Here is a 25914-nt window from a genome sequence, read left to right on the forward strand (position 1 = left end):
TTTCAACTAATAGCACAACACCACAAAAGCTTTTCAGCACACAAGATGGAAGAGAGAATGAATTATTAAATATTGAGAAAGTATTAGAATACAAAGTCCTCTTTTGCAAGTGACCCAAAGCTAACAGGGAGTTTTGTTTATCCTGAGCAAAGTGTTTGACCCTAAAAAATAGCGTCTCTTATACAAATTCTCTGTCACATTGTTATGATTTTATTATGACGAGGAGTCAATCTGCACTACTGAACATGACCAGCTGGGAGTTTCATTCTACAAAAGAGTGACAGGATAATCTAACAGGAAATGATGACTTGCAAGTGTTATTGTATTACTCAAGTTCACATCTGGAACTAGAGAAGTCAAAAAACTTCCAGAGGAAATGCCCAACACTGGAGAGGGAAAAAAATGATGTTTCTCTTGCACAATGTGTCTACATACTCTAGTTTAGACTTGAAAGCTGAATCTATCAGCAGCTATATATAGTCACTGATTATGTCAAGTCCGACATTCACAGAACGGATGTCTTTTTAAGAGGAGACACCAGGTGATGTCATGCACTGGTCACATTTGAGATTCTGGGCTTTTTTGCTTCCACATCCTCTTTCAGAGAAGTGGGAAGAAAACAGCCAAATTACACATTTACATGTAGGTGGTTATTTCAGATATCTGTTCTGGAAATGAAAAAGCCCATACTGAATTAGATAATGCTTCATTTGCACATTTAAACACAAAGTTTCAAAAAAAAACTTAATACAAAAATAGTTTCATTGTGATGTCCATTAGTTATTTTTTTTACTTAATCCACCAGTAGTGTCTTATTTTTTGGTCTAAAATTGTATGACATTTTACAAAACATATCTTTTAAAGGCCTTTTTCTCAAGCACTTCAATGTCCCTTCTAGGTTTTTACTGAGGGGTTTGTTCACATACCATTCATAGCCTGCTTAAAATAACATTTTATTCCCAAGAGAAAGTGAAAATGGATTCTTTTAATAACTGTTGGCAGTATTTTGAGTGATAAAATGAGAAAAATTTCCTCTTAAGAATTGCTTTCACTCTAATATGTCGACAGAGCAACTAGGGGACAGAAGGAAGGGACAGATACTTTTAACTTAGTGAGCAGGTGTGGTTGACACTGTTGCTAGGTGTGATGCATTGTTTTACTGTTGTGATTGGTTGTCACAGACATGCCCTTTTGTGAGCTTGCAAGGTGTGGACACTCAGTGGAAATGAAATTAACTGCCGACCCTGAAAGTGATTGTTACTCATTGTTAACTCATTGTTAATGTGATCACTCTGCTGATGGAAGGTTGAGATAGATCCAAGTCATTGCTGCTGTAGTGTTGCATGTTTCCAGTTTTCCAAATATCTCATTTCTGGCGATAAACTGTAGGTGGGAAATGTGTGCGTATCCCCCTAATGAGATGATCCACACATAGTATCCCCACTTGATCTGATCTAATCTGCAGCATTTCGTTTACTCACTCACTCCCGAATATTTCTCCGACCTCTTTCCACCATTTTCTCCTCTGATTAAGAAACTATTAAGCCTCTTTAAAGTCCTCCCTGCTCCTAACAGTTTTTCACCTTAGGAGCTCTTTTGAGGTCTAAGATGCTCTGTGAATAACTTTTTAACGGGATCTAGTCTTAATTTTAAGGGGAAATTATAAGAAAACGGATCTCTGTTCTAGCAATTTATGCCAACGGGTGCATATTTAATTAAATAATGCCTCGTTTGCATATTTAAACAAAATTTCAATAAACCTGTAGTACACTGGGGAAGTTTCATAGTTACAAGTTCTACCCCATTCACCTGGGGTGTCTCCCCTTTAAGATTTATCACACAAACTGACAGTGGAGAGCAACAAGAAAAATGACGAGAGCTTAGAAACAAAGTTCTATCAGTGGATTTTAACCGAGGATGAGGAAACGCTGCCTAAATAAACTGCTGACACATTTTTCTGTTGTTATAGCGCCACCCAGTTGTCAATTAGAGTTAAATTTCTCCAGTCACCTTGAGGCGTCCTGTTCTACATATCTACCAAGTTTAGTAAAAATCGATATGGCAGTTAGGCCTAGATACGAAATTAACTCTCTAGCGCCCCCATTTTGTTTGATCAGGTCAATAATGACGGGGTCCCCTCAGATTATGTGTGGTCATATGCCTACAAAGTTGTGTGGTGATCGGTGAAACCCTTGAGATGTTACACACCTTTATGTGATGAGCCACGCCCTCTGCAATATTCATTGCCTTATAGAAGCTCAGTTTTAGTAAGTTTTCCAACTTTTGCCAAGAGGGAACTTTAGATATTGGTCCCTAGATTATGTTCACCGAGTTTCATCCAAATCGGTCAAACTTCCTAGGAAGAGATCCATTTGAAGTGTTTTTCAAAAAATTCAAAATGGTGGAAAATCTATATAACCGAAAGTTATGGGTTCTTGAGGCAAATTTGTTCCTCGTGAGGCGAGGCATCTCTGTGCAAAGTTTCATGTCTCTATGACATATGGTGCATGAGGCCCATTCAAAGTTTGCAATTTCAATCGGTTGCTATAGCGCCCCCCCATGGCCAATTGATGTAATATTGCTTCATTCGCATCCTCCCATGACCCTCTACCACTGTGCCAAATTTCACATGGTTTGACCAAGTCAGTGAGGAGAAAAACGTGGAACAGACACACCACAGACACACACACAGTTAACTTAAAATAGATTAAAGTGAATGAGACTTAATATTTAGTTGCAAATCCTTTGCTTTCAATAACTGCATCAAGCCTGTGACCCATTGACATCACCAAACTTTTGCATTCTTCTTTTGTGATGCTTTTCCAGGCTTTCACCGCAGCCTCTTTCAGTTGTTGTTTGTTTTGGGGGGTTACTCCCTTCAGTCTCCTCTTCAGCAGGTAAAATGCATGCTCTATTGGGTTTAAGTCTGGAGACTGACTTGGCCAGTCTAAAACCTTCCACTTCTTGCCCCTGATGAACTCCTTTGTTGTTTTGGCAGTGTGTTTTGAGTTGTTATCTTGCTGCATGATGAAGGATCTCCCAATCAGTTTGGTTGCATCTTTCTTTAAATTAGCAGACAAAATGTTTCTAGACTTCTGAGTTCATTTTGCTGCTGCCATCATGTGTTACATCATCAATGAAGATGAAAGAGCCCGTCCCAGAAGAAGCCATGCAAGCCCAAGCCATGACATTCCCTCCACCATGTTTCACAGATGAGCTTGTATGTTTGGGATCATGAGCAGATCCTTTCTTTCTCCAAACTTTCGTCTTTCCATCACTTTGGAAAAAGTTAATCTTTGTCTCATCAGTCCATAAAACTTTTTCCCAGAATTTTTGAGGCTCATCTCTGTACCTTTTGGCAAATTCCAGCCTGGTGTTCCTATTCTTCTTGCTAATGAGTGGTTTGCATCTTCTGGTGTAGCCTCTGTACTTTTGTTCATGAAGTTTTGTGCGAACAGTAGATTGTGATACCTTCACTCCTGCCCTCTGGAGGTTGTTGCTGATGTCACTAACAGTTGTTTTACAGCTCTCACAATGTTTCTGTCGTCAACTGCTGATGTTTTCCTTGGTCTACCTGTTCGACGTCTGTTGTTTAGTACACCAGTGGTTTCTTTCTTCTTCAGGACATTCCAAATGGTTGTACTGGCTATGGGCAATGTTTGTGCAATGGCTCTGATTGATTGTCCATCTTCTCTCAGATTCACAATTGCTTCTTTTTCACCCATAGACAGCTCTCTGGTTTTCATGTTGGTTCCACCTCTAAATGCAGTCTGCACAGGCAAAACCTATCGTACCCAATCTGAAACTGAGCTCAGACATTCAGTGCTATTTATTGTTTGAATAATCAATGTAATTTGGAGACACCTGGGCAACAAAACACACCTGTCAGTCACATGTTCCAATACTTTTGCTCTCATGAAAAATGGGTGGGTTCAAACAAAAGGTGCTATCTTCTAAGTTGTGTATCAGATCCAGATGTAAATACCTGGAAATAAAAGGCGGAAATGTTGATCTCTTGTCCCATATTCATCTTTTGATGTCAAACCCAAATATTTTCAGTCTACAACAAAAATAAAGGAATTGGTCTCACTGTTCCAATACTTTTGGAGGGCACTGTATATATATGTATATGTATATGTGTGTGTGTATATATATATATATATATATATATATATATATATATATATATATATATATATATATATATATATATATATATATATATATATATGTATGTATGTATGTATGTATGTGTGTATATATATATATATATATATATATATATATATATATATATATATATATATATATATATATACACACACACACACACACACACACACACACACACACACACACACACACACACACACATATATATATATATATATATATATATATATATGATTCAGTTATACACTGAGTAATATTTTACCACTTCATATTAAAGCTTTCCAGGCATCATACAGGATATCGATACTACACCCAGATAATTGTTACTTGCCAAATATTGCTACTGGAATACACACACTATGAGTTCATAAAGAGGCAGTTTCATTGGAAGACAGTATCCAAAACAAACTGAGTGAGTCATTTAGGGGAAGTGGGGTGGCTGATGAGGTTTGTGCGGGTGTTAACTTCTGCCTACAGTGAAATTTGTCATGCAAGTAAAAGCCATTACTTGAACGGTGTAGGAACAAACCACTAACAGCCTGGTTTGGAGACCGACATCAGACCAACCACAGGCGGAGAAGGTTCTTCTTTTTAATTGCGCCATAAGTTGAACAGCTACTAGACGTCATCTTCTTGATAATTTTCCTGAGAAGTTGCAGGGGTATGTTTTTTTAACATCCTGGGGGCAGTTTATTTTCTACCATTTATTCATCGTTTATTGCAGTATTTTTACACCAGCATGTCATTATGTTTCACAGAAAGACACCTTGCTGTTGAGTTTTCAAAAATGGCCTCGCAGCAAAAACAAAATTCCATTAATCCCCACTGCACTGTAGTGGCAGTAAAAGTGTCAGAGCTGGATATCTCCAAACCTCAGGAGATACAATAAACTCTATGTATGGCTATTCCCGGTTCTTACGTGATGAAATATGTCTTTTATGATGTGAGTGGACTGTCCCTTCAAGGAGACAGGTATGGACACACAAAAGGCTAACAGGTGCCGCAGCTAAACAACAACAACAACAGCTAGCTTGACAAACAGTTACATTTCTGGTTAAACAATGTCACACAGGCTTTGTTAAAAAAAAAAAAGAGAGAGACCATATTATGAAGCCTAACGCTCAGCTACTAAATGAAGAAACACGACAGAGCCACAGTTAGCTTTGTTTGCTGATTAGCCTAGCTTAGTTTACGGCTAGTCATGCTAGGCTTTAACTCTATGGGTAGCTACTTAGCTATAGCCTGCTGACCTTTCCAAATCAGGAAGTGAAAAATTAATAGGAGAAATGGTTGCAACAATATTATTATTACTTTTTTTAAAGATTCATTTTGGTTGTTCTTTGCTGCATTTATTTTTAGCTGTAGGCTACTGCTGACAAATGGTGGACTTGAAACTGTTGCCACCTCATAGAAAATATCAGTCTTTTCATTTCCTGTGTAAACACTTTATGAAGGTCCAGTGTCTAGGATTTAGAGTAGGGGTGTCAAAGGTTAACTGTTGATAGGTTTAAAAAAAAAAAAGGAGACATTTATGACACAAAACATTAAAATTTCACCATCTCTAAGTGGTAAGGGCTTTGAAATTGGGTGCTAAAAATCACTGAGTTAATAAATCCTCACACTAAAAGGAAAGGCCTGGTGTAGTTCATGTCATTTTATTTATTTATTTTTTCCTTTATTAAAAATTTACCAGTTTGCTAATGGTTAATGTGTGTTCAGCTATCGAAAGCAAAATTCACCGAAACTGACATCCCTAGTTTAGGGGCATCTATCGGCAGAAATGGTATAGAAATGGTCACTGGTTTATAATCACCTGAAAACAAGAGCTGTGTTTTAGTTACCTTAGAATGACCCGTTTATACATACGGAGTGGGTCCTCTTCAGGTATTGTGCCAGGCTTTGAGACCAACTTTCATAGTGGCCAAATGGTGGAATTAATCCAAGTAAGACTTTTTTTTCCCCATAGATTTACATTGCGAGATGTCTGTACATCAATGGATATGTTTTTTTTTTTAGTGTCACAACCCTCACAAAATGACCGTTTCAATGTAAAACAATCAGTCCGATAACATTTGGAAAGTCCAGAGGAGCTGCATGATTGAATCATTTTATCCCCATTTAAGTTAGCGAAGTGCTAAACCGGAAGTAGTCAGCTTGGCTGGTAGAAGTCGATCATTGGCTTCTTGTGCCACTGAGCAACTTTTATGGGAATGAATGGGACCCTGCCATCCATGGTCCTCTTCCATTGAGTCATTCTTATTGTTCTACAGTAGTCAAGAATGGACTAATCAAACTGGCTCTTGATAGGGCTGCATGATGTGCGCATTGACCACTATAGTTCTTGGCACACTGAAGAAGTTTCAGTTCTGTTCTGGTTGCTTAGTGGGTGAAGCAGGCGTCCCATGTGCGAAGACAATGCCCATGCCTTAGCACCTGCAGGGTCGTTTCCAGCCTGAGGCCCTTTGCTGTATGTCATCCCCTCTCTTCCCCCTTTAAGCTTGAACTGTCCTATCCAATAAAGGCAAAAAGCCCAAAAAATAATCTTACAAAGAAGCCTATGAGATTTTTCCATTGGGTTTTGGGCTATTGCTGTTGTAAACAAATGTGTATGATACCCTAAATGCAATCTATAGAAGTAAAAAGCTAACGTTAGGCTATAAACTAACTACACCATGGTCGTATGACTTAACATCCCTACCACATGAAGGCTGTAAAGCTGTGCTCAGCATGATGTCATTTTGTCGTCTCATGTAGCCACTTTTTTGCAACCACCTTTTTTAAGCCACATAAATGCTTCAAAATTCATGAGTGGGGTTTTTACTGATGTATTTTATGTTGTAGAACAAAGCATGAAAGTCTCTTGAGCCTGTGTGTGGCACAGACCTCATTTCAGGCATCTAACTAAAACCCCATTGACTTCAAGTTGAGGGAAGAGAAGAGAAAATGCCGACTCATTTACGGGAATCAACTCCGCCCCCCCATCCCCACCCCGCTGTCTGTGGCAGGCCGCCCAAACCTCATTACTTCATACAGGAAATATGAATCTTGAAAAACTTATCCCTGAACCGGCTGGGCACTGCTGTTTTCCTCTTTTTAACTTTTTAATTCATTAATATATTTCACATTACAAGGGCAACAAGTGAATGAGAAACAACAAAGCAAACAAATACGTGTTTATGGAATAGTCAGTAAATCAAGGCAATTTAAAATAACATACAAAGTACATCCATAGTTTTAAATTTTAATATTTAAAACATGTGCATTTGGACCCCCACCCCTGCAATAAAAACATGAAAGCTTCAGACTTACATGTTGACATAATTGAAGACATTAACACTGTAAATTGGTACAGAAAAGGCATGAGAACATTTTATCAGAATGCAGGAAATTAAATATCTGATGCTAAAATTTTCAGGCAGAGTGCTCCCACACCAATACATCCACTCAATGTGTGACCACCAATGATGAAACCCTTGCAATAATTTTGAAAGATCTGTATCACTGGCAGAATACAACACAATTTTGGGGTCGTGTGGAGTAGGTCATATGTTCCAATATCTGTAAGTCAATATCAACAAAGAGGCCGACGGCGAGACAGTTCTTCTTAAGCCAGTATTTTGTTCTGTACTATACTACACTATTTGGACTATCCACCTTACTCCTGAGGGCACAACTGTAGAAATGATTATGTGCACAACGTCCTGTGTGAAATAGCGGAAATAGCAATAAGTTAGTTAGTCCCAGAGACTGCCTGTGGTTGGTCACAGTGGCTACTCTTGGTGGCTTACCGCCAACGTTGGTTCTTTTCAAAATAAAATTTGCCTTCAGTTTAGCAAATACTGATTTATTTTTTAACAGACTGACAGGTCCGTCACTCAACGTCAGTACATGACATCCCTGTCTTTCCCCATCTGACTTCATTCTCAACCGACATTACAACATACCTTGAAATATGTATTTAGTCATTAGGGCTGAGAATGTGCTACTGATTTACCGAATTTCCTTTGTATGGGCGGCTGTGGCTCAGAGGTAGAGTGGGTCGTCCACCAATCGGGCTCCTCCAGTCTGCATGTCAAAGTATCCTTGAGCAAGATACTGAACCCCAAATTGCTCCCGATGGCTGTTCCATCAGTGTGTGTGTGTTAAAACTGAGTAGCAGGTGGCATCTTGTATGGTAGCCTCGGCCACCAGTGTGTGAATGTGACTCGTAGTGTAAAAAGTGCTTTGAGTGGTCGGATGACTAGAAAGGCGCTATACAAATGCAGGTTTACCATTTACCATATATCATATCAAAAATGAATGCCAAAAGTAATTTCTTTTACTACTACTTTATATTATTATTACTGAAGTCTGCTGCTAAATTGAGCATCATGTTTCACTCAGAACAGTTTTTAATAAATCAGAAGTTAAAAAAATGTGTAAAATGCATCGTTAACACAAACAAGTGGAGGATTAGCAGGGAAACATCACATTTATTCACTTAACATGGAGCTACAGCAAGCTAATTGCTAGCATGCTCGGTTGAAAAGGAAAAAAGACAACAATATTTTGAGATGGCTGTCAGAGAGTTTGCAGAGGTATGATCACATAATCCTGTTTGAACTATAACAGGTGGTGTGTTCCACATTTTCTTTCCCAATTTCTCTTGGAAAGAAGAATAGACTACTGTATACAAACTGTTGGAAATCGCCGGTTTCAGTTCAAAGCCAGAAGTTGTGCACATGTTTCGCACAAGGAACCATGGGGGCTAGGAATAAGGTGGATACTTTACTTAAGTAAATTGTGTTTTCAGATGCATGTTTTGGGTCCTCAACTGTTTACAGCGACAGGAGTGCGCATTGTGATGAAGGAACATGTAACTCAGGATAAAGGTTTGGTGCATTTATGTGTTTTTAATTGTGTCCAGAGAACAATGGAGCTCCATGGCACAAAGGATACATGAGACTATGAGGCTTTGGCTAAACAGACTGCACTTAATGGAAGGATTATTTCATTGTTGGTTTTTGGTATTTTCATAGGATTTTATGACAATAAAAACATAAAAAAACACATCCTACAAGGGTAGAAAAAAAGCACTATCTGTTGTAGCACCAGACGATCACAGGGTCTTCAAAATGAAAATTTGCCTTTAATGTACAGGACAGAGTGAAATGGTCGCAAGCTGGAGTTGAACCTGCGACCGCTGCAGTGAGGCATCGTCTCTGTACATGGGGTGCTGCCCCTTCCACTACGCTACCGACGGCCCTTCAAAATCAAAGTTCCTTATGTGCATTTCACGCACTTGGTTGAGATTAGCTTAGTAAAGGGTTATGAGTTCATCCTTGTGGGAATATGCAAACAACAAATGCTATATCAAGCCAGCTATTATTCTTTCTGGTAATGCCCATACAACATCAAACAGATTGTCCCTTTCTTCAGTGCTTGGGGATGATCTCACGAGCTCTGGTATGGCTCTGTCGCTGCTCTGTGTGTCAGCAGCAGGTCAACAAACTCTACGACACCTGCTCTGGTGGAGCGCAATTCATGGGTATCCGTTCTTCTGCTGTCTGCGGTGGGATGTCGTTTTTTAACCTCCTAAGGTATAAAGGAAACAGTGATGACATCATGAGGGATCAATCATTGGAATTTCACAAAGGTGATCTCTGATGGATAAACATTCAAATTTAGTTATCTTCAAGTTATCTTATCGAGTGAAAGAGAGTGTGCTGTGAATTAATTCCACATATACAAATCACTTTTTCAGTCAAACCCTTGCTTTTCTCTAACTTACCTCCTGTAACAAAAGAAGCTGATTCCGATCAAAGCACAGACGATTACCAATGACGCACAGCCGATCAGCGCTGTTGTTGTGCTGCCAAGATCTGCCAATAAGAGGGAAATGGTCAACATGAAAGGCAACAAATGCTACATAATCAGTTTGACTTTGATTGATATCAGTGTGGAGGCTTACTGCGGGCTATCTGAAGATTGCTTTCACTGTTCGAAGGCTCAGTGGTGGTTGAGGTTGATGATGTCTGCTGCGTGGTTTGGGTCTCTGTCCTACCATCTACCTTCCCTACTGAGAAAGAACAAATGAGTAAGATCTCCCTATAGGTCAGTTTTTCATGAACAGTTTTGCATTGGCACATTAAGGCAGTGTGAGCTGCTCATAAAGAATGATTGATCACATAAAATCTCCAAAAGCATCCGGGTTCTATGTGCTGCTTTTTATCCTTTTAAAACCCATGGTTTAAAACAGCTGGTTCTGTATATGTGCTGTTTTGATCATTTGACAGATTTATGTGAGCTTGAAGAAGAAAAGATGGACCACACTGAAACAACCACACACAAAGCTAAACACTCTCAAGGAGAGTGACAGTGGAATCAGATGAATAAATATGGGGAAGATTTGATCATGACTAAAGCTGAGTAAAAAGTTGGTCCCATCCTCTGTCCTGTACAACACGAAAATGTTCAAAACATGATGGATTCAGCATCGACTGAACAAGTGTTCACACATTAGTGTGATTCTGCTTCATGCACACATTAACCAACTCTATATTGATTATGAAAGTGCAATAATTATTAGATATTAACTACAGTTAAACAAGAAGTCTGGTGAGTTTTAAAAAGATATTAAATGACAAAATTACAAATTGAACTATTTCTCGGTTTCTCAACCTGCCAAACTTTTATTAAATGTGTCTGTCTTAGAAATAATTATATACATCACAAGGTATATAATTGACTGAAATACAACCATTTTATAGAGCCTTCACTGATGGTTATTACTTAAAAAATATTACTATATCCATCTTGAACTCATTTGAGACTATTAATTAAAATATCCCAAATAGCATATATACTGTAGATATTAGGGTTATAGGGGAAAAATCTTAAATAAGTGTCCATACATTTAATACATAATATTGGATACGACTAATAGTAATCTTAATCATGACAAGGTGTGTATGAAGCTTAAAGGAATATTCCATTCACAAAATGACTAACCATGTTTTTTTCGCATGCATCCATGGTGAGCGGAGAATCCAAAAAATGCAACCATTCTTGATGAACTGAAGTAAACAATGGCTGCATATTACAACAGCAAAACTACATCAAAATGTGCGTTTACAAATTCTCACACAACTCGTGCAGTGTCATCCAAGTCTCATTTATCCAGTCGAATGCTCAGTACGTCCCAAACACGTGCATGCACATGCAAATCTTATACATGGCTGAGTAGTTTGCCTGGGCACATAGGTACATTTGAATTCTGCTCAAGCGGAGCACATGCATGGGGGTGCTCATGCGTACTTTAAATGCAGACTACTCGTGGGTAGAAGTGTTTCATATTGTACGGTTTAGGCAAAAACACATGTGTAGGAAGTACAAAGCATTTGACTGCATAAATGAGACTTGGATTATACTGCATACATTTTGTGAGAGTTGTTGTGAGGTATAGTCCCCAGTGACTTAAGTTCAAGAATGTTTGCCTTTTTTGGACTTTCTCTTCACCATGGAGTTTTTTTCACCAGTTTACGGTAACCTACAGTAAGTAATTGATATGCAAATGGTCATTTTGTAGGTGAAGTATTCCATTTAATACCATTTCAGAAACATTTAACAGATCCAGTCCCTGGCGTGATTGTTTGGAAGTAGCCAATAAAATCATCTGACCTGATGCATACTATATCACTTATAAGCAACATACTGCTATCAGTATACATGCATAACGATAAGTTATTCACTTAGTGAGTGATCTGACGGGGTCCACAGACCAGGTGAGGTTGGTTCTGTGCTGTTTGTCTCTGCAGTCACTGAAGCTGAGGGGCTTACACTCTGGATCGTCCGTTGGCTGGTGGACCCTGCTGTTGATGAGAAATGACATTTACTGCTACTGATAACGCTAAGAGACTGCATGTCCAACTGCTAATACTACTTCTACTACAAATACCTCCTCTGTTACTACACTGTTGCTTCTTCTACCCTCACTACTATTCGTAAAACTACTGCTGAACAAAACAAAGCATACTGTGATTTGGGGAGTTCCAGTGCGGATGTCTTTAGTCATGCACAATTGACTGTGGTTTATAAGTGCTGTAATTAAACAATTTTCCACAAGTGCGTCACACGCATTGGTCATGCTATTTGCTCTGATATAATATGTCATGCAATTAATATTAAAAAAAGAAAAAACATGCAAGGTTATGTGTTAGTTTTTCACAGTTTGGTATTACTGTTACAACTACAGTTAATACTTCCTCTAATAGCACTAGTGCTACATCTACAACATTTCTGCTGCTACTGTATATCTACATCACAAAAGCTAACGAGTCTACTTTACTGCTACTATTGATATTAGTATAACTGCTACCTTTACTACTACTTCCACCAACACAAGTTTTGTATATTTGGGCTTTTTAAAGCACTATTAACAGATTTTTTGGCCACTTGGAGGCAACAGAATGAGGTGGCTGAAAATGTCCTGAAACAAATGGGGAAGTAGCACAATAAGGGCTTGCTGCCATTCAGTTTCAAAATATAACTCACACCATACCCAAAAAGACAAAAAAGTTACTGTGTTTCATAAATTCTCATAAAAATTATGATTTTCCAGCACTTAATGATGAATGTCACTGCATCAATTGTATTTAGAAAACTTTCCAGCTTCCCATGAAAACGTCATAAGCTTCAATTTGAGCCCCAAATGATAATAAAACTTGCTATGGCCTGAATTCTTCACCATGCACAACGTGATTTTGCCAAGTAGGAGATGCTCCTGGATCAACATCCCACATCACATTCCAGGACCAACATTGCATCAATCAATCACAGCCCTCTGACATCACCTGTGCTTCTTCAGCGCTAAGCTAGTTTTCCAAATTTAAGTGTGTACAATTGAACAGGGGTCATCCCTATGTTTCCAGGGTTCTATGTTTCCCTGGTTCTATGTTCCCCACTTAACCCTGCAAAAAAGGTTCTATGTTCCCCGCTTACACAAAAAGGGTTCTATGTTTCCCGCTTGGTTGAGTGGGCAACATAGAACCCGGGAAACATAGAACCTTTTTTGTGTAAGTGGGGAACATAGAACCTTTTTTGCAGGGTTAAGTGGGGAACATAGAACCAGAGAAACATAGAACCCTGGAAACATATATACGCTCCTGAATCCTTACTCTTTGTTAGCAGCTTACTTGTTAGCATAGCCTACCTACTTAGCAAGCAAGCTTGCTAACATTCTAGCCTATTGGCAAGCTTATTTGTTAGCATAGCTACCTTGTTAGCAAGCTAATGCGCCAATAGTCTCGTCTATTGGCATGTTTACTCATTAGCGTAGCCAGCCTAGTTACCAAGCTAACTCGCTAACCCTGCAGTAGCTGAGAAGGTTTTTGTTCAGTGATACTGGGGATTTATTTTAATTGTACTAACTTCAATTTGGAAACCTAGGAATTTTGAAAGAAGCACAGGACCAGCACACTGATTATGTCAGAGGGCTGTGATTCACTGATCACAATGTTGGTCCAGGAACGCAATGTGGGATGTTGATCAAGGAGCGTGCCCTACTTGGCAAAATCACCTCGTGCAAAATGACATTGTGCTCTTTACTATACCTCAAATCAGAGAAAACAGAATTTCAGCCTTCCAGATAGTCTACTTGCCAGCAACGTCAACCCAGAAATGTTGAGTACCCCAAAGTTTTATCTGAGAAAGACACAGTATGGGTTCCCAAGTGCCTGATAGTAACTTTCAAATGTTGGGAAATTTGCAGAATTTGCATCAATTACTGTATATGGACATTATTTCAACAACTGCTTGGCAGATTTTGTACAATATTTGAGTGGTCATGGGGCTTACTGGAGATGCTGATTCAATTTCTGTCATTCTCAAAATTCAAAATGGCTGTTGAGACCAAAAGCGGCCATGTCTCAACTCCCAGTGGGCTGATTTTGATGAAATCTGAGTCACTTTAGAAGTTTTAATGGACACTGAATTGATTAGGACAGATAACTAAAAAGAGAAATTCAATACATGTAAGGAATGTTTTACTGGTAGAAAACATGAGTTCTGGAGCAGGTTTCAAACACAAGCATACTTAAAATTATCTAAGACTCTATGTGTCCCAGTTACACAACATGTCTTCATCATCAGCCTCATCCTTATCATATGCTCTGTTTTCTTCAGACTCTACATTCTTGTCATCTTGCTCTTCTTGCTATGAGTGTGTGAGCGGGTTGCAGCATGTCCTATCATAGCCTTTGCAGAAGCACTAGCTCAGTGGTGCCCAAACCATTTTGAATGGAGGCCAGATTAAATCATATGAAAACACCTGGGGGGGCAGCTGCTCCATGCATCATATGGGTTGAGAAAACATACAAAAACGACACAACAGTTTTATCTTTCAGTGAAAAAGTATTCTCTTCACTGCTCCTGAAAGCGGCAGCTCTTGCTGTCAACTCTACGCTTCTTTGCTGTGGTCATGTTTGCTACCTGGCAGGAAATGTTTGCAGCTAGGTAACAGTTCATTTGCATGTTTACCATCTGTTTATGAAAGAGCATTAGCTCTGCTGTCATACTTCCTGCTTGGTGCATGTCTACCAACTGTATAATAGTCCTGCTGTTTTGAGGGGAAGGGAAAAATTTGAAGTGATCTTGCTTAATTGACCAATATTGTGTAGTGGGCCACATATAATATATTTTGAAAGACAAGCCACTGGCTGTTTAAAAATCAGTCCACAGGCCACGATGGGCCCTGGACTGGACTTTGGACATGCCCACAGCTGCACTTTGCTGCTGTACATAACCTTAACACAGCTTTGCATCTACAGCTGATGATATCTAACAGGGCAAGAGAAGCAGTGGGACTGGCATCAAAGATAGGCATGATGACTTCCTCTCCTTCCTTCTTGCCTTCCTTCTTATCTCACCCAAACTTGGTAATGTCCTCAGCTGATCCTCTTAAACTTCTAAACGGACTCAAATTTCACCACCAGGAGTTGAGATATGGCCATTACTGGTTTCAGCAGCCATTTTGAAATGTCAGAAATGAATTCAACGTCTTCATTACCCCCAAATCCATTCCAATAATGTCCAAATCAGCCAAACAGTTGCTGAAATATTGTCCATATCGGAATTATGCTTATTGATGCTAATTATGCAAATTTCCCAACATATGCAAGTTGGCATTCAGCAGTTTCTAGATACTGGTGACCCATACTGTACATTTCCAACATAAAACCTCTTTTTAGCTCTGTTAAGGACTCCACCAAACATTGAGAGGAATATCTGTCTCTTTAGCAGCTAATTGCTCCACTACATGAAAATATAGATAAGGGCAGCTTTATAGTATTTCTTACCACTACTGTACCATGAGTAAATTCTGTCAATATAATACAATCATTGCAGAATTCCACTGAAAGACTCTGGGAAGAAAAGCTCATTAGCAGTGAGTTAAATTAGTTTGAGCAGTTATGTTTCAATAGACCATTTTCAGGGTGGACATCTTGACTTGCAAAACATCAGTGTATTTAATGACATTAATAACGGCTGAATTTCATTTAAGTGATGAGGATTTCTGGATGGAACATCATCACCTTTATTAAACCTTCTCCTGTTGGGACAAGTCTAAGGTTCTGGCAATGCAAGAATACACATCACAACTCCAGATAACAGGTATCTACGTGCCCAGGTTCATCATAATTTGATGCCATGTTAACAATTAGTCACAGCTGTAAAACAGTTCACATCGCCAGCACACAATCATTCTTCTCTTCACATGTCATCATACGCTTACATGTTGGTCTTGAATGACATTCAGTGAGTTGAATGAGTTAGGTTGTAATTATTAGTAAACTCTACACAAGAAATTTTATCTTACTACATAAGTAAAAAAATATTTTAAGTAACACAGATTTTCCTTGGGTTGGTGTTTTTGATGTTTTGGTACTCTACTAGTAGTTTTTCTACAACCATTAATGCTGCTGCTACCTTTACATTAAAGCTGGGGTGGGCAGTTTATTTTGCTAATCCCATAATAAACTCTGAGTATATAGTAATTCAAGTGGACTGAGCAAAAACTAGACATCTGCACATCCTCCTGGCTCTGTTTCAGGATTTAGAAAATCTAGCTTGTGGCGGGAGATGTTGGCCAATCACAGGTCATTTCAGAGAAAGGGCATTCTTACTGTTCTACAAATTCAGATGAGCATGAACATCTCTTCAGATGGTGAAAACCTAATTCAATGGCTGAGAATCCTGCTGAGAAAGTTGCTAATACACCATTGGCAACAACTGTCTACACTACAAAGCAACCCCAAAAAAGTAAGATGGACTTATTAAAAGAGAGTCTAAAAGGGAGTCTGACAATAAATGAAATAAAACGTGTCAGTATCGGCAAATGTTTCAGAAATGGAGAGAAAATGTAGCTAATAGTTTAGCCTTCTGCAAACTGGAGCCAGAGGTTACAGCTGCGGCTTCAAGTTTGCGTTTATTTAGCTTACGTTAGCTAGAGCCTTGACTCAAAGTATGTCCTCTGCCTCACTCCCTGCTGCTAAAGACCACCTCGTCAGGAGGAGAGCGGGCAGCAGCTCCAGAGATGGACCCCTAGCAAGCGACTGCAGCAACCTGAATCCAGCCAGTGGAAACCCAGCGCCAGGGGGCTGGACAATCCCAAGTCCCCGTCGGATCAGCAAACTTTCTGTTGCTACTGTTACACAAGTTAGACCCTGCGCTGGGGGATTGGCCAAACTTGAGCTGCTACAGTCGATGACCAAAGGTCCGTTTAGTGCTGCCCACTCTCCTCTCAGAGAAGCAGTCCACAGTGGTGGGAAGCAAGGCATGGAGACCGCAGAGTGCTAGCTCGCTGATTCTTGTCTAATTTGTGCTCTAATAAACAGAGAACAAGAGAGCGGGGCATGAGGGCCTGAATGAATGCTGTGTGCACATCTCTACAATATAACAGGTTACTGTATGAAGCATGTGCATATGCCTGTGGTCTTTAGGTGGGAGGGGCTTAGAGCTACCTTTGTCAGATGCCTGCCTACCACAGCTTTTAAGCTACCGGTACAACTACTAGTGAATTCAAATAAACACAAGAAGTTTGTGCTCTAATAAAAAAAAGGGATCAGCGCTCAGTGAATAATCCTCCTAAGCCCTACGATAAGCTATTATGGCAAGGCTTAACTATACAGACCCGTGAGCAGTGATAACTAACATGTCTTTGGGGTCATTGGGTGGGAACCTCCTTTCACCGGTGTTTCGTCTAGTTAGTCCCACGACACCTCCAGGAGGCTAGACAGTGATCTCTGGCGTCCCAGAGACACTCCCCTAATGCCAGGTCTCACTGCTCCCCACACTAACCGAACAACCTCCTTTACCTTACCTATACTACCACAGAGGAGGTAGACCCAGGGAAGGAAGCCTTGTTAGGCTATCACACTCCCCCGCCGGGTTAGGCTGTACAGTCTACCTCCCCAGGACGAGCCCTCACAACAATGACACCTCCAGGAGGCTGGACAGTGATCTCAGCCCAAACAGCACTGCCAACTTCAACCAAGCCCAGGCTCCGTTTATGCGAGCTCCAGGCAGAAGCAATGCTGATACTACCTTTACTAGCACATTCACCATACTCTATTTCACACGCTACATAGCATAACTACAATGTAAGCTAAAGTTAAAGGAGATAAATGAACTCACAGGATCAGCAAACACACTCACTTTGCAGCATGGTCTCAAACAAAATGGATTCAAATAGGCCACTCCCACACTTAAATAACCTTCCTCTTCCTGGATTTCCTTCTTACTTACACATGGCTTTCTCAGCCCAAACAGCACTGCCATCTTCAACCAAACCCAGGCTCCATACATGCGAGCTCCAGGCAGAAGCAATGCTGATACTAGCTTTCCTGTCACATTCACCATACTCTATTTCACACACTACATAGCATAACTACAATATAAGCTAAAGTTAAAGGAGCTAACTGGACTTACAGGATCAGCAAGCACACTCACCTTGCCGCATGGCCTCAAACAAAATGGATTCCAATAGGCCACTCCCACACTTAAATACTTCCTCTTCCTGGATTTCTCCTGACAGGAAGTGGATCTCTCCACCTGATCTCAAGGAGTTATGTGCCCTGCTTAGTAGTTCCCCCTGCTGGCCCCCAGCTGACATTATTTCTTCTGTAATAGATAAACTGGCTGCATTTAATTGCTTCATCTGACATTTCCCTCACTGTCTTCCTCAAATTCTGTCCCCGCACTCCGAGTTCCCCCAGCAGTGAGACAGTTGATCTTGCTATGAATCCCCTACACCCCACTTCCACTGGACAAATCCTAGTCTTCCATCCTCGCTGCTCAGCTTCTGCTCCTAAGTCTGCATATCTAAGCTTTTTTCTTTCATAGGCTTCTTCCACTGAGTCTTCCCAAGGAACTGTCAGCTCAATGAAATAAACTATCTGTTGACTCACTGACCACAACACTAAGTCAGGCCTCTGCCTGGTACAGACTATTTCCTGAGGAACAACAAGCTTTCCCCCTAAATCTACTTGCATTTCCCAATCACAAGCACCTTCTAGGCGGCCACACCCTTGCCTCCTCACTAACTTATCCCTTCTGTATTTCTCTCCCTCATGGACAAACTGAATTACTAAGCCCCTATCCTTAACACCTTCTGAATTCACCTGTCTTCGTTTCCCTTCGATGCCTGCAGCTAAACATTTCAACACCTGATTATGTCGCCATGTATATCGGCCTTGTGACAAGCCAACTTTACAGCCTGACAAAATATGCTTTAAAGTTGCGGTACGTGAACACAATGGGCATGATGGGTCCTCATTTACCCACAGTTTTAGGTTCTGAGGGGTTGGTAACACATCGTATGTAGCCCCTACCAGGAATCTAATACGATTCTCCTCCATACTCCACAGGTCCCTCCAACTAAGCTTCCTCTTCTCTACACTTTCCCAATTCAACCACTGTCCCTGTTTAGCCTGGGCCACTACCTTTGCACCCCTTACTATCTCTTCCTGTCTGCGTATCTGTTCTACAACCAGCTTTCTTTTATCTTTGAGGCCTGCTGTATTCCATACCGGTTTACCTGAGCCAAGCCCCAGGCCTCCCCGGCCAAACTGAACATTACCTACAATCTCTGCATGTCTAAGAGCTGCCTCTGCCTCCTGAACTGCCGATCTTGGGTTCCACTTCCTCCCCTTGGTTGGATTTGGAACCACACTCCTAACTACCACGTCCTTACTCCCAGATAACAAGAGCTCTGTCCTGACCTTGGTACATTTAAATTCCTCTGTTAAACTAGATACTGGCAGCTGAAGTATCCCTTTTCCATACAATGCAACACTACTTAGGCACCTAGGAGCGCCCAACCACTTCCTAATGTAGGAGCTAACCGACCTTTCCATTCTCTCCACAACAGATATTGGAATTTCATAAACTGACAATGGCCACATTAACCTAGGATATAGCCCAAATTGCAAACACCACAACTTCAACTTTCCTGGAAGTTCTGATTTATCTATTCTATCCAATCCTTCAGCCACATCTTTTCTAAATTTCACCACCTGTTCCTTATCATTCAACTCTACATTGTAGCACCTACCTAAGCTCTTTACTGACTTTTCCCTAATTGTTGGGATGTCCTCATCATCTATGACAAACTTCCTATCACTTAACTTCCCTCTACATATCGAGATGCTTCTAGATTTACTAGGCTTGATTTTCATGCTGGCCCACTTGAGGTTCTTATTTACCTTCTCTAGTAGCCTCTTTGTACATGGCATTGTTGTGGTCACCAGTGTCATGTCATCCATGTAAGCCCTAACTGGTGGAAGATGCAACCCATTCTGCCGTCTCTCCCCACCTACCACCCACTTAGAAGCCCTGATGATTACTTCCATTGCCATAGTAAATGCTAATGGAGAAATTGTACACCCTGCCATGATGCCTATTTCTAGCCTCTGCCAACCTGTTGTGAAACCTGCTGTACTTAGACACAACCTAATATCCTGAAAATATGCTTTCACTAAGTTAACAACTACCTGTGGCACTCTGAAGTAGTCAAACGCACTCCAAATGAGGCTGTGCGGTACTGAACCAAACGCATTTGCAAGATCTAAAAATATTACATGTAGGTCCCTTTTGTTAATCTTCGCTGCCTGAATCTGGTGCCAGATCATGCTAGTATGCTCTAAACACCCTGAAAAACCTGGTATTCCTGCCTTCTGCACCATGGTATCTATTAAGCTATTCCTTTCTAAGTAGCTAGCTAGTCTCTGCGCTACTACACTAAAGAAAATCTTCCCCTCCACATTCAAGAGAGAAATCATCCGGAACTGGCTAAGGTCCACAGACTCCTTCTCCTTAGGAATGAGGACACCCCCTGCCCTACGCCATGCTCTTGGTATAATTTGTTTTTCCCAAACTATTCTTAGCTGTACCACTACCTTGACTACCACTACTAATGCTGCTTCTAATCATTACCAACACTACCACTACTGCCGCTACTACACAACTAACAAAAATTGTGACTGACAGAGTTTTTTAGTGTCATCATTGGTATTTATTTATTATTAGTATATTAGTGTAATTGTGGTATTTGTGTCTCCAAAGCTAATGCAAACACAGAACTTACTGACTGTGGTGGTACTGGTGGAGTCAAGGGGAATATCAGTATAACCCTCTGCAAAATCAAACATCATAAATCACACATGTGAAACCAAAACTTCTCTCCAATTCATATTAAAACTTTCCTGTGTACAAGTATTGAAGAGTTTTGTATTAAACCTTACACTTACCTGTTATTATGATGGTTGGTCGTTGTGTTGTGGTCCTCTTTGGATCAGCTGAAACAACAAATACGAAGTTGAGCAGTTTGTTCATCATCCCAAACTTGACAGTAAATACAAATAAACACTGTCTTAAAGCAAAAACTGGATAAATTTAGTTGCAAGACCTAGTAAGGGTCAACCTCAAAAAAAACTATACTTCCTACTCTCTTCCCACAATGCAACTTGATGGCATCTCTTGCCTGTGAATGAAATAGCCCTAGTTTAAAACATAGGCTTTCTATTATTAATTGGTAGTTTCCAGACTGCTGCTGTAAGTGCCTCAAACTGTATGCTGATGAAATACTGCTTTTTGTCTCAAATGTCCCAAACTTTAGACTTCCCAAAATAAAAATGTATTAATTAGGCAGAACATGCAACTATCTTCCAGAAACTCCAACCACCAAGGTATTTATTTAAGGGAACAGTATGCAGGATTTAGTGGTATCTAGGGAAGAGGTGGCAGATTGCAACCAACTGAATACCTCTCCGCTCTCCCCTCCCTTTCCAAGAGTGTAGAGAACGTATGGCGGCCTATAGGTAATGTAAAAATTTGGATTTGTAAACTAGACCTCAGCAGAGAAACCAAAACTATTTCCCTTTACTTCTTGCACTCATTGCATTTCTTGTTTGTGTTTATCCATTTCATTTTGCATTGCTTACTCATGTTTAAACTGAAGTGGAACGGCACTGTCTGACACTTTGCTCGCCACATGATGCAAACCACAGATTTTATCTGATCAGCATGACGTGAAAAAATAACTAAAATCCAGATGTGTGAGGGCACATAACTTCAGCTTCTTACAAAATACACCAGTAAAACAACAGCATACCTGAACAATAAAAACATGTTCTCTTACATTTAATAAAAATCTGAGTTGCACCCAAGAAAATTGTGATGTGCAGATGAGTCAATATTAATCCTTACACAGTACGTACTCCCTCTCTCCTTTCCACCAAGTTACACACTCCGTATGAATGGGGCCTTTCAACACATCAGGCGATGCATATTATTACAAACACATTAACAAAACACGTAGGTGGCTGCACTACAGTTATAGACACAAGTGTGCCTTTCCACATGAATCATTTTACTGCATTTCCTCAAAGGCAGGCAGATGTGTGGGTGTATAAGAAATCTGTGTGAAATGACAACCTTTGCCACAGAAGTGTGACAGTAGAGTCTTACTTAGTGCTGACAAGCGTGTCGCTGATCCAACATTTCTCCCAGTGCTCCTTTATGACATAATTTTGTTGATGTTATTGATCTTGAGGGTTTAATTATAACAGCTGCTTACATTTTGGATTTGATTCTGAAATCAGATTCAGTAAAACAGATATCGAACCTCAAATCTATTTACATGTTCAGATCGGATCACCTTAACCCACAGTATCACTGTCATACAACCCTACAGGCAGGCACACTTGTGTTTTCTTTGGCGTACACACCAGTTTCACAAGTTTGAGTGGAACACGCAAAAATCAGTGTTCTCAGTTTACACTGCCGCATGACAAAATGGCTCTGTCTCTCTGCAGTGTGTCTTGGGATTTATACTTGTGCAGCAGACCCTATGCCGGAGCCTACACGTCACCTGCGCTGTTGTGAGCATTTATACTTGTGCGATGATGTGTCTGTGTCACTCTGCAGTTACACCTTCAAAACACACATTAAACATGGCATGAAAGCGACAATTTCAAACACAAGTACACAAAACAGCTACACTGTAACTCGCAGCATTCACAGACAAACACTCTTTTGCTGGACACATTTTCCCCACAAATACAACATGCTAACGTTATTAGCACAAGCCTATTGCATTTTAACATTGTATAAATTAGCCTAGCGGCCAGCTAACTTTACCTCTGCTCATATGAAGTCAGGGACAATGTTGAGCAACATTTAACAAAGGTAACGTTACAAAATTTGGCTCCATTACAACTCACGAGATTCACCGACAAAACAACTGTCTTAAACTTAACACGTTTTCCGAACAAATATAACATGCTAACGTTATTATGGCATTTTACATTGTATAAATTGGCTGGCAACTAGCAGAGATTTCCTTTGCTCATATGAAGCCAGGATAAATCCCTAAGTATAAATGCCTGAGGGAAATATCACACACAACAAGACTTAAAATGTTGTTTCTGTGGAGGCTTTATTATCTTCACAATTTATTTTTTCTTATCTGTTAAAATTAAAGTAAATAAAAGCTTTGTTTCCACTGAGGGAAATGGTGTCAACTTACAAAAATAGACAGAAGGTCTGCGACGTCACATACGCGACCGCCTCCTGTGTACTCTTGAGTCTTTCTAATTAAAAAGCTTATATCTCAACAGTTTTACCACAAAGTATGACTTTCTTGACCTTAAAATTTATTTTTTAAATTCATTGACGACATTTTTGGATTTCATGTCACAACTCAAACGGGACCAAAAGATAATATTTCTCTCCTCATTCACTGCCATTCATATTTTTTCCAATCTAAGGTCCCATGAGCTTCACCGGAAGGGGCGTGACTTCGGCACTCTATTGTTGCAGAGTCTACGCTGTAGGTATGGCCTCGATTCAGCGCAGAAGTATAAATTCGGCCTTACTCCCAGGATTTTCCTCCTCAATTTTTAGAAACTTGACATCTAAACTGACCATTTTAGAGCACTGTGAAACAAAAAAACTTATATCAGCGACTCTCAAAGTTTTAAATTGGGGAGCCAGCTTATGATTTCCAGCCACACACAAGTTCACACACTATGATGTTTTTATGACATAATAACACTACACAAAAACTTTGACACCAATATTTCGATATAACACTCATTTTACTTTCTAGTTTTCCACGTTTTAATGCATTTAAAATGACTGAAATAGAGAGATGGTATCTGGTGTCTGACATTGACTGTGCCTAACCACAGCAGCTGAGCAACAGCTTCTGCTGGAGTACGGCAACACCTCTTACACAAACCACACGCAGAACTGCAGTAATCCATAATGCTAGAACCAGGAGTGACAGTGATGGCAATTTGCAAAGTGAAAAGACAAAAAAATAAAAAAAATCAATCTTACGTATACACTTGAGGGTGGGTGGGGACGGGAGCCACTGTAGAGGACCACTGTCACTTTGCTTGCATCTGATGAGATTTGATGTTCCCGCCTCCCTCGTGTATCCTTCTATACATTTGTAGCGAAAATGGCTGTTTACTGGGAAGCAGGTCCCTGGTGGCTCTGTCAGATCTATGAGAGGGATTTCTGGACACTGACAATTGTTTTGGTCTGAAAGAAAAGAAAAACATCATGTGGCAAAATTACAATATGGATGCAGAGATCCACACAGAGATAGCAACAAGAAAAAATTATAAGAATTCAGCGAAAATTTAAGGTAACACTTAATTTGGATAGCCCACCTGCAGATAATTTATAGAGTGTTTGTAACATTTCAGCACTCTGTTAGTTGAGATTCAACTGCTTCGCTTTGTCTGTAGATGTATATTTGACAATTCACTACATTATCTCAGAATTATTTAGTTGAACTTTTCACTCAACCTATGCTGCGTAGGGGAAGTTTAACTCAATTATTATGAGAACATGTCGTTATATTCATGAATTGTCCAGTTTAGTCTAAAGATAATATCTTATTGCTCTCCCTTATTCATAGAATAAAGCAGAACTGTTCAACTGTTAATTACTAAGCTACTGAAATGTTATAAATACTCTGTAAGCCAACTATGAAGTTAAGTTTTGCTGACTTTTTTTAATAAAAAAAATATATATAATTAGAAGACCCACAAAAACTCATGTGTGTGGGTGCATCAGTTGTGAATGAGTCCTGTTGGCAGTATGCCATTTTTCCTAAAGCAATATAGATATAGATATAGAGTATTTGCTTCACCGCGACTCTGATAGTGTAGGCTATAATACATGCCTAGATTAATCAGTAACACATGTAGACAGAGTATGTCTCACTTCAAACTCTGTTCGTGGTGCAGAGCTGAATCTGAAAATGATGTATGTGCTTATCCACTGTAGATGAGAAGGAAATGAAAAGGAAAGAAATTGTGTCCCTCAGATGCATAACTGGTCTTAATTTCTTCAAATGTGTGAGTTTTTACATGCGCACAGGTGTATTTATTTTTTTACAACCTGTGTGTTTTAATTGTGCTGATATAATATTTTTTAATGTGTTTGTTTTGTTTTTAATCACAGCTGCATTCACTGACTGTACAAATAACACCAGACGGTAATGGCTGTGAAAGAGAAAGTTAAAATAATAACATACAGTAGAATAATAAAAAAATTTTTTTGCTATTTGCAGTGCCCTGGTTTGGACCACATATCCACAGCATTCACCTACTAGAGTAAAAGCGATTATTATTTAAAGGGAGTTATGAACTAAATCTCATGTGTAAAGTGGGGTAATGTATTTGTCACTTACCGCCATTGGAAAGAAGCGCAGCTCCGAGCAGACTGATCATGATAGCGCAGACAGAGATTAATGGGGAACGCAGATCCATCTGACAGCTCTGGGGAGACTTAAAACATGTTCGCCAGGTAGGCTTCACCGCGGCCGGGAAGGTTCATCTTCACTGCAACACGTCCAGCTGCTCTCTCACTTCTGCCCCTGACTTTCGCTTTCACCGCTACTACTCTCAGTAATGCAAATAAATGGGCGGATCATCGTGGATCAAGTGGTGAACTTGCTCACTTGTGCTTGCTCGCTGTGGACGCCATGTTTGTAGTTCCGCAACAAAACCACGCTCACATGGGCAACAGTCATGCATTTGTTTATGTCAGATGAACAATACATATCTGTATATGTTATGTCATATTACACGGCGGCACAGACATTAAAAAGCATTACGCTCCTGTGTTTTCATGGTGCGGTGGAGGAGAGTACATTAAGTATAGTACAGTGGTGACGACAGTCATCCA

At 40.0% G+C, this 25914-nt stretch overlaps 1 protein-coding gene across 15 annotated transcripts; it reads right to left on the reverse strand.

Annotated features, from left to right (window-relative positions):
* Positions 1–7255: 7255 nt before the first annotated feature.
* il15ra (interleukin 15 receptor subunit alpha) lies at positions 7256–25634 on the reverse strand. 15 transcript variants are annotated; one of them, XM_078164939.1, is made up of 8 exons: positions 25418–25634; positions 24052–24258; positions 20958–21005; positions 20795–20842; positions 11934–12026; positions 10124–10228; positions 9944–10034; positions 7256–9747 (listed from the first exon to the last, which is right to left on the reverse strand). In XM_078164939.1, the coding sequence occupies exons 1-8, from the start codon at positions 25494–25496 to the stop codon at positions 9666–9668; spliced, it is 753 nt and encodes a 250-aa protein (XP_078021065.1). In that variant the 5' UTR covers positions 25497–25634; the 3' UTR covers positions 7256–9665. The 15 variants fall into 15 exon arrangements, with proteins under 15 accessions (XP_078021065.1, XP_078021064.1, XP_078021063.1 ...); XM_078164938.1 differs by having other exon boundaries at positions 10124–10231; XM_078164937.1 differs by having other exon boundaries at positions 11904–12026.
* Positions 25635–25914: the final 280 nt, after the last annotated feature.

The sequence above is a fragment of the Epinephelus lanceolatus genome, chromosome 23, assembly GCF_041903045.1.
Source record: "Epinephelus lanceolatus isolate andai-2023 chromosome 23, ASM4190304v1, whole genome shotgun sequence".
Taxonomy (NCBI): domain Eukaryota; kingdom Metazoa; phylum Chordata; class Actinopteri; order Perciformes; family Serranidae; genus Epinephelus; species Epinephelus lanceolatus.

Excerpts from the sequence above, each read along its gene's own strand:
- il15ra (XM_078164936.1), bottom strand. The coding sequence starts at position 25,496 with ATGGATCTGCGTTCCCCATTAATCTCTGTCTGCGCTATCATGATCAGT. Across the intron at positions 24,259-25,417 it reads TGCGCTTCTTTCCAATGGCG|ACCAAAACAATTGTCAGTGT; the intron begins GTAAGTGACAAA and ends CTTTTCTTTCAG. Across the intron at positions 12,027-20,794 it reads CACCAGTACCACCACAGTCA|CAGCAGGGTCCACCAGCCAA; the intron begins GTAAGTTCTGTG and ends ATTTCTCATCAA.